General features: G+C 38.8%; 1 protein-coding gene and 1 pseudogene across 1 annotated transcript; one reads left to right on the top strand and one right to left on the bottom strand.

Moving 5' to 3' along the window:
- The first annotated feature begins 1,019 nt into the window (after positions 1–1,019).
- Positions 1,020–11,220, top strand: LOC122078599 (annotated as a pseudogene).
- A 1,359-nt stretch (positions 11,221–12,579) lies between these two features.
- Positions 12,580–14,460, bottom strand: LOC122077850 (increased DNA methylation 1-like). Its single transcript, XM_042643752.1, has one exon. The coding sequence runs from the start codon at positions 14,458–14,460 to the stop codon at positions 12,580–12,582; it is 1,881 nt and encodes a 626-aa protein (XP_042499686.1).
- Between the last annotated feature and the right edge of the window lie 2,408 nt (positions 14,461–16,868).

Here is a 16,868-nt window from a genome sequence, read left to right as displayed (position 1 = left end):
ACAAAACAATAAAGTGTACAATGGAGGAAATGCCATGCATGGTAGGCATAGATAGTATTTGCTGGATTTGAGTTAAAATTTGACTCATATCCATCCAAAACCAACAAATGGATTTGCCACATCACTTTTACATGTAGATTGGAAAACTAAATTTACCAATGTCCATGTTGAGAGAGAGAGAGACCAAAGGGAAAAACATTGTCCATGATACAATTAAGATTCGCTACAAAATATAATGGGTTTTTTTTGTATTGCATTTTATTATTATTATTATTTTATGTGAGACCCACAATAAGGAGGGTCGTACAAGGTGTCGAATATGGACCCACAAAGGGTTAGCAGGGGCCAATGGACCCACTTAATTTTATATTATTACCTACTACTATTACTTTAGAGAATGTGCAGGAGGGGGAGGTTGGGAGGATTGACCACATAACTTCTCCCTAGACTTACACTAAACCTCCACCGGTTAGCTAGCTGCGACAATTGTGTTAGAAGTGGATCCCCTGTGTTGCCAAAATATGAAATATCTACAACATGTCAACTCAATTGATATACAAATTTCATAGATAGATATGCCCAACAACCCTTGTTCACATATCAAGTTTTGATCTAAATATAATTTGTCACATGGCAAAATGAACTAAAAAAAATCAAAGCTATGTAAGTGTAAACTGGTGATCAAGAATGTCAATAATTGTTCAAAAAATACATCACAATTCATAAGGGACACTCTTGGTCCAACAATAGAATATGTATATTGTGATATGCTGATCAAATGGTTGAAATAACCTCTCGACATTTTCTAAGAAAAACTACATAATTTTTACCCCCGACCTCGCACGTGAAGGTGCACAACCTTTTTTTGTTTTAAATTTAACGTAACATGCCGTCCCAATTGATTAGTTGACAACTTGAAATAATCACATAGCTTATTCAAGTGACAAAATGACATTGCGCAGCCAACAATCCTTGCAAGCGGGCACAGGACAGGGCCCTTCGCTGGTAGGGCCTACTCATGTACAAATTTTTTCGGGAATAAAGCGTCATGTCTTGCCTCTCACCAATCACCACCACTCCACCACTGTCCGAGCTTCAAATGTTGAGTATCTGGTAGGTACCACCTATTCTGTATCTCACCCGGCCATCGCTGTTCTCTCTACCAGAACGCTTACCCAAAGGCAAAGAAGCTCCAATTTGCAGACGAAGCTCTTCTGCTCTTTAATGGAAGGCACAGGTTCGAACGCGAACTTCGGATTTCTGGTGAAGAGACCGTACGACCCTCCGTCATGGGCGTCTGATCTTGACCCCATCCCTTCTCATGTCATCTCCCTTGGACATGTAAGATCCTTTCTTTGAATCAGATTATAAAGAATTCCCAGATTGATTTTGTTTGGATTCGTGTAATTCTTAATACTCCTTGAACCACATGTTGTATGTTCACTATTATTATGGCAATTGTCATTCTGTTTAGTGGTAAGGAAAAGGGATTGCTGGATAACTTCTCAGAAGGGCAGTGCTTTTAAGCTGCGTCAAGTTACTCATTTAAAAGCTTTCAGAGCTGAATTATGTAAACATTTTCATCTTCCTCGTCATCATGCAATTGACTGATTAAAAAGATGCAATTATATCTGTAATCAAAAAAGTTTTTTCAAATTGCCTTTTGTTGACTATATATATATATATATTTATTTTATGCTTAGTGTTGTCTGATTTTGACACTTTCTTTCCCCTTCAGCTTCCAACTCCTATCCACAAATGGAATCTTCCTAATTTGCCAAAGAATACGGAAGTGTGGCTGAAGGTATGTGATAGCATTATTTAAATTTGAAGTTCCATTGGTCTTCTAAACTATAGCCATAAGTAGGCTTCTTTCTATTATGTGATTAACCTCATTTTTGGAAAATGATATGAAACAAAGAAAATTCAAGGCATTTTTTTGTGTAGACAAGGACAGTTGTATGTTTGGTTTACCTGATAATTGGAATTAACTTAATTGTAGATTTTCTAATGATATCTCATCATATATATGGTGTTACTACCAGTCCTATGAATTCAATAGTTCATATGTATTGATTATTTAGTTGAAGTCTAACTTCTGTAGTAGATGTCAGATGTGGCTTACTTTATGGTTGGTTTTACTTGACCTACTTGCACAATATGTGTTGCAGTATGGTTCTGGCAGACCATCCATTTGTTTCCTACCCAGAAGGTCTCTTAGAATTCTCTATTATTAATCAATTATTTTGATTTACACTGACAGCAAACATCTGGAATTATATAGCGTGATGACCTTTCAGGAATGCAATTGGGTGGTAACAAAGTCAGGAAACTGGAATTCTTGATGGCAAATGCCATTCAACAAGGTGCAGACTGTATTATAACAATAGGTGGTATCCAAAGCAACCATTTCCGTGCAACAGCTGTAGCTGCAAAATACTTGAATCCTGATTGTTATCTTATACTAAGAACTTCCAAGGTACCCCTTCTTCCCTTTTCTCCATTTCTTTCTCCTTATATGAGTATTGCATTGTTTGTTTGTTTATTTATTTATTTTATTTTTTATGTTGATTTCTGAAGTTTTTGATCACCAAAAGTTCTTTTCCAATATATTCCAGCTGCTAGCGGATGAAGATCCTGGATTGGTGGGCAACCTTCTGGTAGAGCGTTTAGTGGGAGCACATATTGAACTTGTCTCAAAGGAAGAATATGCTAAAATTGGGAGTGTGGTTTGTCCTTTCTCCTTCTCATTTGCTCCAATGTTGATATTTTAGTTAGATTTAAATATGCAACTCGGATATGTTGTGTAAGTAATTATATACAGTATTATATCCTTACGATTTCAAGATTTGATGTATGTGTGGCTGGAAGCTGGTGTTGTTAAATTTGTCTTTTATGGTGTGGGAGGCCCTCTTGTGGGGCTAGCTTTGCTTTAATTATTTTCTAGTCCTGCTTTTTGTCTCTTTTGAGCATTTTTGGAGTCCCCTCCACATCAATTATTTGTCTTATTTGCTTTCAAGTTCTAATAAATTTAACGGGAAAAAGAACCCTGCTGGTCTGGCATTGTAAACGCCCAGACACAGTGGGATGTGAAATGGCCATGCTGCCCCCCCCCGCCGTGCGCTGAAGATGCTCCCACGGGACCGGCAGGGTTCTTTCTCCCAAATTTAGTTGTTTGATAACTTAAGAAGGATATCAACCATCACCAATATGAAGCTGATTTGTTGACTTGTGGCATTGGAAATTGTTCTTGTAGGTTTTTCTTTTTCTCAATATGTTTTGATCATCTTGATGGGTATCATATCAGATTAACAATTGACCTCTATGCTTTTGAATATGGTGTCATGCCTTTCAAGTTACCTCTAGTCTTAGCAACCTATTTGAATGACCCATAATAACTCATACAGTAAATGATACATACGAGAACATTATAAAGGGCATTATATAGTGATGGAAGTGCACAGATAGTGGTACTTAGCTATTGGTTTACGCTGTGGTTCACCGAGGCTTAAAAACCTTTTACTTAATTGATTTCCAGGGATGATATTTTAATGATTATTACTTTGCTAGGATGTGGTTCCATTATTTTTTGCTAAATGGCTCTATTGATTCTGGACTTTGATTCTCTGCTTATTGGAGGTTGTATGGTGTTTTTCTTATTTGTTGTGTATGCTCATCAGTCTAGACTGTTTGAGTGTCCAGATATTGGACCAGTACAAGTATTGGCTACAAGCCAGAATTTGTACTTCCTTTAGAAATCTCAGGTCCCAACCATCTGATCAATGTTAGTCACTGAACTGTATGCTAAGCATCTTTGCTCAAGTAAAAGTTATAATTGGTGGATAGGTTGTTTACATGCTGTGAAGAGTGAATTCAGCTGTTTCCAATTCCATATGTGGCCCATTGATGCAGATTACCGGCATAAAGCAGGGTTATTCTAGTCCTGTGGTTCATGGTTTGAACCATTTTTGTGGTTTAACTGAACCTGGGCTCAGTTTTGGTACAGGTCTGGGTTACCCAGGTTGTTTGGGCTTAAATGGGCTTAATTTCAAGGCCTCAATGGGTTATAAGCATGATTTTAAGTTACAGTTGAAACTTCAAGTTTTGACCGAAACGTGTCAGTTTTGACACTAACTGAAATGAAACCAAGGTTTGATACTGGTTTGGTCCAAGTTCCAATCCTATTTCGATAGGCTTCGACATGTTGTTTTGACCAAAACATGGTTGAGCTATATATATAACTCAATAGGTTTCTATCAGAGAAACGGAGACCTCCTTGTTCGCAGCTCTCGCTACTGCTCTTTGGGATTTTGCCAAAAGCTTGTAGTTTCTTACCAAATCATTTGGTTTCTTCCCACTTTTTTGCATTCTTCTACTCATTCAACCCTTCTACAACTTAGAATTGGATGATTGGAGCTTGAAGGCTGTCATGGAATTATCAGAACAACTGGGCACAAAATATGTCTTGGGATACATATGTGCTGCCTTCGGAGGAGGGTCAATGAAATCTTCAGTCATATGCAGCTCGTGGATTAGACCCGCCAAGAAACTCCATCCCTAAGTTTGACAATGTTGAAAGGAGGTTGACTGCCAATGAAATGGCCTACCAAACAATTCTTCCATTTGGAGATTTCAGAGTCTAGAAGTCCAGTAGGGTAAAGTCCAACTTTCTTGTCTCCCGCGGTAGAGGGAGAGATGTAATGGATGGAGTGGCCCTTCCTGGAAGGGAAGGGAGCAGGGATGAACAGGGAATTCCAGGCTTTGGTGCGAAGGGAAAGGGAGGAGGGTGAAGGCGGGGGGGCTGGATGGGCTGGGAGGAGAGAAGGAGCTGGTGGTGGGGGCTGCCGGAAGGTGGTCAGACATGGAAGTGGATGGCTCAGTTTTCTAATCATTAACTACCTGATACTCAAAATATTTGATATGCACAGTTTTGGTTGATTAAGACTTTGATAGGCACAGTTTTGACTTGGCTGGTGTTTGGACTGCATTTCTGTTCATCCTTTTGACAACACCTTCTTGTACCATTTCATGTGTTCCGAGCTATAAGGGAATAAGGGATGTATCTGTCAGGATTGAGGAAGCCTACTTTGTACCATTAGTTTGTTTTCTAGTAATCATTGGATATACTTTATTCCTCAGTTGTATGACATGAATGTTGTTTAACAGTTTTCCTTTTTGATATTACTAGGCTGCTTGGAGATTTATGACTATGCAATCTTTTATCTCCATCTCAGGCTCTCACTAATGTGCTAAAGGAGAAGTTATTGAAAGAAGGGAGAAGACCATATGTCATTCCTGTTGGTGGATGAAACTCTTTAGGAACCTGGTGAGCTAACTTCAGTTTCAACCATACTTTTTCTCACGGTGTGTGTGTGTGTGTGTGTGTGTGTGTGTTTTTGTGGGGGGCGGGGGGTTTGTTTCTATATTTCCTAAGATTTCACTATTTGGATATTTTCCCCCTTCCTTTAATGATTGGATTGCATTGTGTTTAGTTCTCATACTATAGGGGAGTGTCCCTATTGTGGTAAGTTGGGTTTGAGTTTAGTTATGTTGGTGTTACTCTTAGGGGCAAACAATATAGAGAAGCTTAAAAACCCTGCCCTACCGAGGAGAGCAAACTCCAAAGCCCAAACAACATAAGGAAACCACAAAAGAGGATAAGGATCCGTCCATAGGCAGAAAGAAAATCACTAGTGTCGTTGTAATTTATTATTTTGATTGCAGCTTTTAAAAAAAATCTATGCAGCCTTCACGTTCCAAATTCCCCATGTCTTGGGCACTTTCTTTGAAAAATTGTCACCATAGCCACTTCACTCAATTTCTTGTTGACATCCTCGGCATTCAATCGGACCAGAGTTAAGTGGCACCCAGTATGAGAAAATGCATCCTAAAATATGGTTTCTTGATTTGTTCATCTTGGTATTACTCATAGTAAAAAAAATCAACCAATTAACAATGACACATTGGGTATTGGCAATGCCAATTTTTTCTGTATCAAAAATTTGGATAAGTGATCTTGTTTAACATTAATCGCAATTGTTCCTAGATGATTGGCAATAAGTTTCATTTCATACCTGGAATATAGATTCCTATAATGTTTTGTAACTAGAGGTTTGCATAATCGACAAGTCACCAGTTCAATTACTTTCTCTCTTCAGGGGTTATATTGAAGCAATCAGGGAGATTCATGGCCAAATTCAATCTGCACCTAGCAAAATAGGTTTTGATGACATTGCCGTAGCTTGTGGCAGGTCTTGCTCTACTCTTATAATTTAGTTTCCCATCTAACTTGGGAGCTAACTTCTCAATTTATATACAGCTTTTTAAGTGAATCTTTTATCCGAATGTCTATTAGTTTAACTTTTGATTCTTAGTTATGGAAATGTGGGGCACAAATTTTGGTATAATTAACTTACAAAATAATGCGAAAATGATAAATTTCTCGTCAAATGTATGAAAATATTCTTAAGTTATAATCTACATTAAGAGATTGAATAATTTGGGAAGCAATTAGTTAACCAAAATAAATCTTGATTTATTACGACTACAGACATAAGGTCATTATGAAGTCCAGCATACTGACTTGATGCCAAGTACATGGAAAAAGAAAAAAACCATCTGCAGAATTAATTCTGGAATTTCTAATCTAATATCTTAAATTTTTCAAAAAGTAGCCAAAACTTACGGAAGGGCTTGCTTGGTTCCTTTCGTGCGCTTGGACAGGTCAGCATTTAGTTTGATTAGTACGCCAGGGAATGGAGCTTTTTGGGCCAGCTCAGTTCTCTTATTCATTGGTCCAATGCACTGGGCTCATCTCATGGAGGGAAAGGCCTGAAATGATAATTTTTTTGGGGCACTTCTAGATGCAATAGAGCCTCAAAAAATATTGTCAAATTCCCTGACTTTATGGTCGGCTTTGGATAAAATACAACATGCATATTTTTTTTTAATTATTTTTTCATGAATAAAATACTCTTCTTTGTTGTTGCAGATGAAAATGGTGCATCATGTTGACAGCTGGAACTTATTATAATTAGCCATAACCTGTCAGTCTTTTTGCATGGATCCTCGCACTCGTTCTTGCTTGGAATCTCCATGTAGCCAACCCCATGAAGTTGGGATAAGGTTTTGGATGTTGTTGTCGTTGTTGCAGATGAAAAATGGGGAAATAATATGTATAACATCCTAAGTCAATAGTATTAACTGTGTGGCTCGCAAATATGGGGTGATGACTGCTTGTCCTCTAAAAGCTTGCTTCTCATCCGTAAAACATGGGTTTCATTTTTCCCCATCCTAGTAGCTTCCATCTTATTTAAAATTTTAAAGCTGAAGTTTTTTTCAGATATATATGAGGTTTAGTATAACTGTGTGTGTGGGTGTGCATTTGTGTGACCTTTTGGAATTTGAACAGAAAGGATTAAGAAATAAGAAGGATTACCTTTATCTTGGACTTTTTGATGTAACATGAAACTTAGGTCTATAGAATGGGAAAACATATCTCTGAAGAGTTCTTGGAAGATCTTTGTCTTATTGTTGCTGGTCATTCTAACTTTGGGGAAAAGATATCTTGAAATGGTCCTGGATTCTGTCTACTCGTTCCATTAGATCCTTTTTGGTTTCCTACTTTCTTAAACCCCATATGTCGTTAATGGCATTGATGTAGGGGGTTCCTAGGTGACTAGGTCTCCTACAAGATTAACTAACTATGTATGGTCAACTCAAGGGGCTTAGGTAGATAGGACAAAAAGAAACTCAGCAAACAAGATTAAGCATGCAAGATAAAATGAGACTAATAAACAAAGTAGTCAAAAGCAATAATAATTTAGACGGAAAAACACATAAATTCTTGCTTAAGTTTCAAGTGGGGACATGGGGATCGGAACAAACGACATACGAGTGTTAGGTTCAGCACAAATCAATCTAGACATCCAAATTAGATATGCAAACAATCAATGTCCTCTAGCAACCAACTAAAATAGAAAATCAGCAAGGTTTTTTTGGAGATATAACAGTGACGAAACGAATTAAAACAACGGGTAAAAATAGGCATAAACAAAGGGCAAAGGCTGGTTTCAATGTTAATGGGCTGCAATATATAGTAGGGATTAATGGAGTTGGGGAGGGTTTAGTTTAATGTTTTACCATGCTGCTGTCCAGATCTGAGGAGAAAAGAAGAGATCAAGGTCCTCCAAAATAAAGAGATGCAGTCCACCTTTAGTTGATGAAGATAAGTCCAGCTGGTTGTATAGAGATCCTCAGTATTGTCGATGTAGCTTAGTGAATGATATTGGGGCTCTCAGCAACTCACGGACAGCAGGTACAACCAACAGTCATCCATTCATTGAAAGGAGATCAGCACCGGCAGAGAGTAAACAGCAACCGAGAGTAGCAATAGCCGAGGGTAGCAGCAGCAGTGATGTAATGGCAGCAGTATGTAACAACAATAGGGAGTAATCGCAGCCGTGTGCAGCAGCAGCAGTGAGCATCAAAAGGGGAGATCAGCAGCAACAATTCAACATTAAGGGAAAAAAAAAAAAAATACAGCAGCAGCAGTTCAGCCTCAAGGAATATAAAACAGCAGCAGAAAAAAAAAAGAATGGAAAAAGAGAGGGAGGCGAGACAAGAGAGAAGAGAGAGCTGAGAGACTAAGGAGAGGAAAGAGGCGAGAGAGAAAGTGAGGAGACGAGATTGAAAGAGAGAGAGAATCGTGAGAGGGGTGGGGGGGGCCTTGCTCTTGGCTGTTTTTCATTTCACATTCATTAATTAATCAATGGCCAATGGCCTTACACTTAAATAGAATAAACTTCCAAAAATAAAAAGGATATTTAGAAACTCAATTGCTTGAAATAAGAAACTACCTAATAGACCAATATAAAGAAGTCCTAGTTTCCTAATTGTGTAAGACAATCAAATATCACTAGATTTAAAGCAAAGTACTAGAATCAAATAAGATTTGGTGGGGTCCACAAGATCCACTGACTGGGAGGACAAGGGGGGTCGAACCCAGCGCTGGAAGGCTGGTTCGACTCCTCTCTTTCCTTCTTCTTTCTTGTTTCTTCTCTTTCCTTCTTCTTTCTTGTTTAATCCTTCAACCACAAAGATGGACCTAGTTGAATCTTCTTCTTCTTTCGACTGTACACCTTGATGTCCCCATCAGGCACTGGATTACATTTCCATCTACAACTTGTGTTTGTTGTACATATTTATTTGTTAATAGTAGACTATGTGGTTCATATCGTTATGTTGAAATTATAATTATAATTTTCTTATGAATCTTATGTTAAATTTAGTCATCTTATGTTTCTGTTCTGCAATTTCAGTGGTGGGACCATTGCCTGTCTGTCATTGGGAACATGGCTGAGTAAATTAACACCAGAAGTGCGGTTTGTTCCATCTCATAGATGTTAATTGGCTCCCTTAATTAGATGCTTCACTAATTAGTTATTTACACCATAGGTTCATGCATTCTCTGTTTGCGACGACCCAGATTATTTCTATGACTTTGCTCAATGCCTACTGGATGGATTGAAAGCAAGTGTCAGTGTACGTGATCTAGTCAGCATTCAAAATGTGAGTTAATAATCATTTTCATTATTATATGTTGTATTTTTGAGTGGCAGCATTCCATGTGCTTCTTGTAGGCTCTTAATCGTATCTATTTTAGTAGGGAAAGAGTTTTTCTTGAGGCACATTTAGGCTGTGTTTGGTATGCAGTCTTGGAATAGATTTTGGGTCTAGAATGCATTCTGAAACCTGATTCTTCTCTATTTTTTTTAGTTCAGAATGCATTCTAGACTGACAATCTATTCCAAGAATGGATACCAAATACAACCTTTGTTTCCCACTGTTAAGAAAATGGGTTCTGGCCAATCATAAGCTATTATAATTGAAGAATACTGAGGGCCCAATCCCAAGTCTATCTGGTAAAGAGGAAACCTCTTGGCACTAGGCCTGTGATGGTTTCCCCATGTCATTGCTTTTGTTCTTCTCTTGTACAACATGAAGTGATATGCTCACCTTTCACAGGCCAAAGGTCTGGGCTATGCCATGAACACCACTGAGGAGCTCAAATTGTCAAAGGAGTTGCTTCTGCAACAGGTGTTGTTCTTGACCCAGTCTACAGGTGCAATGAAATTCCATTTTTCCAGAGTTATTTCTTACTATATTCTTCAATTATTACAATCTGGAGGTGGTGAGTTGTGCTGGATTTTGTTCAAGGGGTGGAGGCACTCTAGCTTACACTCATGCACCAGTGCTCAATGTTGAGCATCATCTGCCTAATCGTTTAGGTATCTATTAAATGGTAGCAAACGGACACATAGTTTTAAGCTAAAGTTGTTTGTGATTATGTTTTACACTTTTACTATGCTTGTTTTTATACACAGCTAGCAGATGGCATCATTTGTTCATTAGAGGCGGTATTTGTGATTTTTAGATGATTTAGACTTTAATATTGACTCACGCACAAATCAAGCTTATTTGCGAGAGCATGAGCCCTTGTGCTGTAGAAGTCGGATGGAGACAAATGTCTCACTGAAAACAATTCATATATTTTTTTCTTCATCTGCTCCCTTGTCATTGTGAAAGTTTGTCGAATGAGGTTAAGATCTACAATGTTGTAATAATTCCAATACACTACTGTCTTGGAAGTCAGATTCTGATCCAAATTCAATGAAATGTTTCTTGTAGAAAGGAAATATAAACATTAAAACTAGGGGAACAAAAAATTATCGACCCTTTTCATCTCTAGTCTGTTAAATTTGTTTGCATGTGATGAATATTGCTCTATATGGGTGAGAAGGGTTTTTTTTTCTGATGTTGTATTACTTTTGGAATGGGTTATACTCTCTTTCAGTGGGAAGGCTGCATATGGACTGCTTAAAGACATGGTTGCAAACCCGAAGAAGTGGGAAGGAAGAAAGGTTCTCTTTGTGCATACCGGTGGGCTCCTTGGGCTGTATGATAAATTTGATCAGATGACATCAATGGTGGGGAATTGGCAGAGGATGGATATACATAAATCTGTACCAAGAGAGGATGGGATTGGAAAAATGTTTTAAAATGGCAAGACCCAAGACCTTTTCATCTCTTGATCCCCTAAAGTGGTGAACCAACAAGTTTGTATCACATACATCAGTGCCCATAACAGAACCTCCCATACATATCTCAATTGCTTGTTGCTTAACACTTAGCACCATAAAATCATTTTGTGGGTCTTTATATCCTGTACTTGAAAGACAATAAGATGCATCCAGACCTCATAATGTTGGCTTCACTTGGTTCTCTTTTTTAAAAAAAAAAGGGGCATGACAACGTGGACTGTTACAGAAGACATGCCCATGAGTGGAATGTTAGAGCAGGATTTGTTCCAAGGGTTCCCAAGTAGTTGGGATTAGGCTTCATTTGGCTAACGGAGAAATGCTAGCCTCACAAGCCTTTGCATGAACTGCTCAACAAGGTGGGCCCTAGAGTGTAAAGCAGTGGGTCCTACTGCTTAAGCCAGCTGAGATGGTGTGACATGGTTACAATTTCGTAGGGTTAGCATTTCTCTTGGTTGTCCTGGTTCAAAATTTTGGAATAGAGAGAAATTGATGCTCTCTGGTGCATGGGTTGGCAAGGGCAGTCATCATAGCAGTTCTTATAATATTAGCCACTGATCATTTCTTTTCCCCTTGCTGTCTACCTCCTGCTGGTTTTTTGATCTAGATTTATCATATACAGTAGATGCTTCTGGTGCTCAGTAGGCATTGAGAAATCTTTGCAGTCTAAATCATGTACATGCATGACCAGTAGAGGGGTGGGGGGTGGGGGACAGAATTGATCTAGCTTGCTTCAAATTTTCCTGTCTTTGGGATCATTCCATATAAGTTGGGCTTGGTTGGTGTTGGAAGCACTGGGTTTAAATCCTTGTTAGATTTTGAAAAGATGCCCCTGCCCCTCTAGTTTTGATAGGGGTCTTGTGTCCGAGCGTAGAGAGCATAGATGGGGACTGTTCTTTCTTCCATTAACTGGCCTTTGTGCCTGCATGGATGGTAATTTCATGGGCCCTTACTGTAGGTACCATGGACCACTTACGCAACCAGGCAACTTTCTTTTTTTCAATAAAAAATCATATTATATATAAACAAGGGTAGAGGATTCCTGCTAGGCTGTGTGGCCCCTGCACTAGTGTGGGTGGAGCTGATGACAGTTCATAGGCATCAGTATGGGAGGGATTCTTGCATTTCACAGGGTGTGCGTCATTTCACCCTGTTTCTGGGTGCAGGCACCATGCAACAACCTGAAAGGAATCGTTTACCCTAAAATAGGGCAGGGGATCTACATGAGCATGGGGGGTGGGGATTCATGTGTAAGGGAGGAGAGGAGAGAACGAGACTGTGAGAGGGGCCATGCAACCTTTTCCCAAAATTATATCATTCACTGTCTCTACAATTCACACAAGAAGAAACATATATACTATGGGGCCGGCCAGCCAAAGCCCCCTTACATTCAAGAAAAGAAAAAAAATCAGAGAATCCTACACTGAAATTCAGCTAATTTGTTCACAGAATAGCTTTCTTATCAAGAAACAATTATTAATTACATAGCTGCACCAAGTCGCCTTGCTTGATCCCTTTCTTGAATGACTTCTGAATCTGTACTGTTCCCATCAAGATCAATGCTCTCATCATCACTTTCGCTCTTTGCAAATTTTCCTGTTAATAGTTTCTGACACATAGTAGCCCTCTGAAAATATAGAAAAGTATAGTTCAAAAACTTCATTCTCTCAGAATAAATCATCTTGGAGAACCTAAAGTGATCTATCCATGTGTTTAACACTTCTCCAGCAGCAGGCAAAATCAACCTCTTCACTCCTAAATCAACAAGCTTTTTTTCAATTGCATCCATTAATCTACGACACATCCCTTGTCGACGATGCCGTGGGTGAGTAGCAATTAAGGGAATTTCTGCAACCTTATCACCATGGATTCTAAGAGTAGCCACACAAATCACATCATCCCCCCTCTCCAATAGAACTGTATAAAAACCTTGAAAGTTCAGTCGATTCAGCTCTGAACCTTTACTGAAAATAACATCTTCAATGAGATCACTATTTGTGTAAGGTTCATGAATTGGCTTAAAGCTTCCATGCATTATTCCAAGAGCAACATTAAGCTTGGCATGAAACTCCATCATAGTTTCAGTATTCAATTGATGGCTATTGTGCCTTAAAATACTCCAAGATAAGGTATCATCAATACGAAATGATTTCCCTAGCATTTTTTTAAGACCCAGAAATATCTTCTCACAATTGTTACTGCAGAACCAATTGCCTCCAGAACGAGCTTTCAACTTTGTGAATCCTTTTCTTCGTAAGCACCCTACATGGAATTCATGCTCACACTGATTGCAAACTGAAGTAGTATTCTCTGTGAATTCATCCTTGTTCTTATTGAACTCACCCAACCCACATATACCACATCTACAGGATGGGCAGAACCATTTTCCATTGGGAATTTCTTCCAAACCAAGACAGTTAGTATGGAAAACAGAGGGGCATTGATCACATAGTAACATATCACCACCTTCATGGCAGATAGAGCATAAATCATCACTCTTGTTGCCATCATTATTGAGAGAATCTTCATTGTTGAAATTCAACAATGATCTTCCATCTTCTTCCAAGAAGATACAGAGAGCGGGACGACGAAAAGAGGTACCTGCATGAGCTTCAAAGCTCCTGAGATCAAATTTCTTGTCGCAACAATTGCAGCAAATATTGCCATCACTGGTTATACTCCCCCTTTTCATTGGAGCATCAGCATCAATGTAATGTACTTCTGCGTTCTCCGGAACGATCTTGCGCTCTATCAGTTGAGAAATATTGGTGGCTTGATGGGATTTACAGGTTCTGCAATTCTCTTCTTCCTTGGTTATAACTCCTGATTTGCCCTGTTTTTGAGGAGCAATTTCTTTGTTGGTTGCAGCTTTTAACAAGCACTTCCCTTTCCTCTGCATCTCAGGAACAGTTCTGGGACTCTGATAATCACATTGAAACAAGGGCTTTCGACCGCGTTTCTTCTGCATCTCCGGAACAATTCTGGGACTCTGATCATCACATTGGGATTTTCGCTTTTGACCATGCTTTAAACCATTAGAAGCTGGTTCTTCATTGATCATGTATTCTTTTGTGGAAGATCTTCCAAATTCCTGTGTCTCCATACAATGTTCACAGGCTAATCTAAGAGAATTGAAGATTTTACCTTCTGGAGAAATATAACGCAATTCAGGGGGCCTATTTTGTCTGTTTACGTACTTGAAAATCCAACCCAGATAAGAAAGGTGCTTCTTTGCCTGCAAAGTGAAGCTTTTCTTGGTATTGGTCGCCATCTTCTTAGTATCAACTTGGTGCCATTCCATTAAAGCTTGGGGACAGAACTCGGGTTCGACGTGATGATCTCCACAGAATAATGGAGGCATCTTTGCTCGATCGCAGAAACAATAACAATAACTCCTTAATTTGCTCAGAGAAAAGCTTGATCAAATAATAATGGAGTTGCAGAGATTTTGAAGATCGTTGATGTTACAGTCAAGGAAGGAAGAGGAAGTTAGAGTGGGAGCGGGAGTGGGAGAGTTGAAGTCGGACTTTGGGAGTTACACGACTGTGAGTTTGAGCCGTTGTGGGAAAGAAGTCTTTCTTAGTTTCCTTTTTAATGAAAAGGGCAAATTGGTAACTATCGATATGTTAAGTTTTGGACCAATAGAAATTCACCACGTTGCAGAATTTAAAAATTCAAGATTACGAAGAGGGTGCAAGAAATAGTAACTTCGGATGCATGGATTTACATGAGAAGGGTATTTCACGGATTTAGTTCATATCGCTATTGATATGTTAAGTTTTTGGACCAATAGAAATTCACCACGTTGCAGAATTTAAAAATGCTAGATTACAAAGAGGGTGCAAGATATGGTAACTTCGGATGTAAGGATTTACATGGGAAGGGTATTCCACGGATTTAGTTCATATCGCTATTGGTATTGCTTGCCGGCCAAGTTGATAACTGATTTGATACTCATATGGATGTGCTCTATCCATATCGTATGGGTCGATTCATATCGGATATCCTGATGCTGATACCAATTCTTAAAACCGATATAAGTTTGATTAGGGGGTGCAAGTTTGACCAGGTGAGTCCGAGCTCTCCCTGAGCTCAAAAGGCCTGGGCTAGGCTTTTCAGCCTATGGGTTGACCCTATACGGTTTGACCTTGTAAATATAAATACAGCGAGAGAACGCAGTGTCTTGGTGCGGTTACGTACTATTAGGTAGCATTCTTTAATCTATATAAATATTAAGGGAAAAGAAGGAAAGGTACATTATCTATGTGCCCAAATACAAGGGTGAAATGACTGTCTTGTCCCTAGTGAATGATAAAAATCATGTCGTTGTTGATGCTTCTGTGCCTGCTCCCATTAGCCCCTACACTGACATAAAGGTCATATTGTCTTTCAGTGAAACCTCTCCAAATATATAAATACAGATAATAATAATATCATACACCAGAAAAATCAGGCTGGGTTGGGCTGAGTGGGGTTGAGTTCAGTAGAGTTTGTCCTAGGTCAGATATCTCAGCCTGACCCATAACTGGATGGGACTGAATTGGGCTTGGGTTTTAAAAAAATCTGACCCAACAGAGCAGCAAATCAACAATTCTCATGCCCATCTTTTATTTCGAAATCAAAGTCCTTGCGCTGCAGAAGCTCCACTACCTTACAAGAGTCTGTCCCAATGCTAACCTTCCCAAGAGCCTTGTCCCCGACGAGCTTTAGAGCTTTTAGATTATCCCTCGCAACTCGATATATTCTGTTGCTGAGTTGCAATATCCTAAACCTGTTCCTGCTTGCCACTGCTGAGATGCACTATATTTTAACCCTCCCAAAAGAAAAGAAAAAAACCCACCGGGTGACACATTGTGCAGTTACGGACAGTATTAGTATGCAGTCTCTATTGAGCTATATGACCCAATGAGTGGGTGAGTGAAAGCATCTTCAGTGTGGGGGTTGCATAGTCTTTCAGCACCTGTTGTGTCTAGGCATAGACACACACAAGCGAATAGCGTTCTTAGTTCAAATTAATTATCAATTGTGAAAGATTTTGGTAGCTGATTTGATTAATTAATGGTAGTTGAATGATATATGTGTGGTTAGTTTCACTTTGCTTCCATTCTAACCACATGGCCCTAATGGAGCTTAAAAAAATCATATACAAGAAGTTTCTCTACAACCTAGATGCAACACAAAGAGGGAAAAAAAACACCAATAACAAACCATATGCATTAAGATGTAACTCGAAAGACTGAGTTTCCCTACACCTGTAGTGTATGGGAGCACCATGGGTGCTTTAAATGCATCCAAGGGCTATTATGGGGTATTTTGAATAGTTACTAAAACCCTATAGTGGTTTGTGACCAAGGATGAAGTCGTGAACTTCACCACCTTGTGAAGAAAAACTTTGTCCCAACTAAAAATACAATTCCTCTTTTTTTTTTTTTTTTTTTTTTTTTTTCAGATCAATTTCGCAATGCTAATATTTTTGGAATTTTGGTCGTGCAACTGAGTTGATTGGTGTGTTCATATAAAAAAGCCTCGTCTTGGTGAATAATTTGATCCCTAATTTTTGGCTTTCTTTCGTACTATAAAATTGATTATGTGTAGTAACGATGAGCTAGGTTGGACTGGGTTTTCTTTTCATTTTAGGTTGTCATCTATTATGTTGAACAACATAATTGAAGAACAAAATTATATTAAAACTTGAAAGACATATTAAGCAACCTAATAGGTCATTATTTATCTTCAAAAAGCATAAGCAGTAAAATGTAACACAATCAA

This window comes from Macadamia integrifolia, chromosome 5 (assembly GCF_013358625.1).
Source record: "Macadamia integrifolia cultivar HAES 741 chromosome 5, SCU_Mint_v3, whole genome shotgun sequence".
Classification (NCBI taxonomy): domain Eukaryota; kingdom Viridiplantae; phylum Streptophyta; class Magnoliopsida; order Proteales; family Proteaceae; genus Macadamia; species Macadamia integrifolia.
The sequence above is the reverse complement of the archived record's forward strand: the minus strand, read 5'-3'. Positions and strand labels throughout refer to the sequence as shown.

Bases quoted from the DNA above. Each gene is read 5' to 3' on its own strand.
- LOC122077850 (XM_042643752.1), bottom strand. From the start codon at position 14,460: ATGCCTCCATTATTCTGTGGAGATCATCACGTCGAACCCGAGTTCTGT.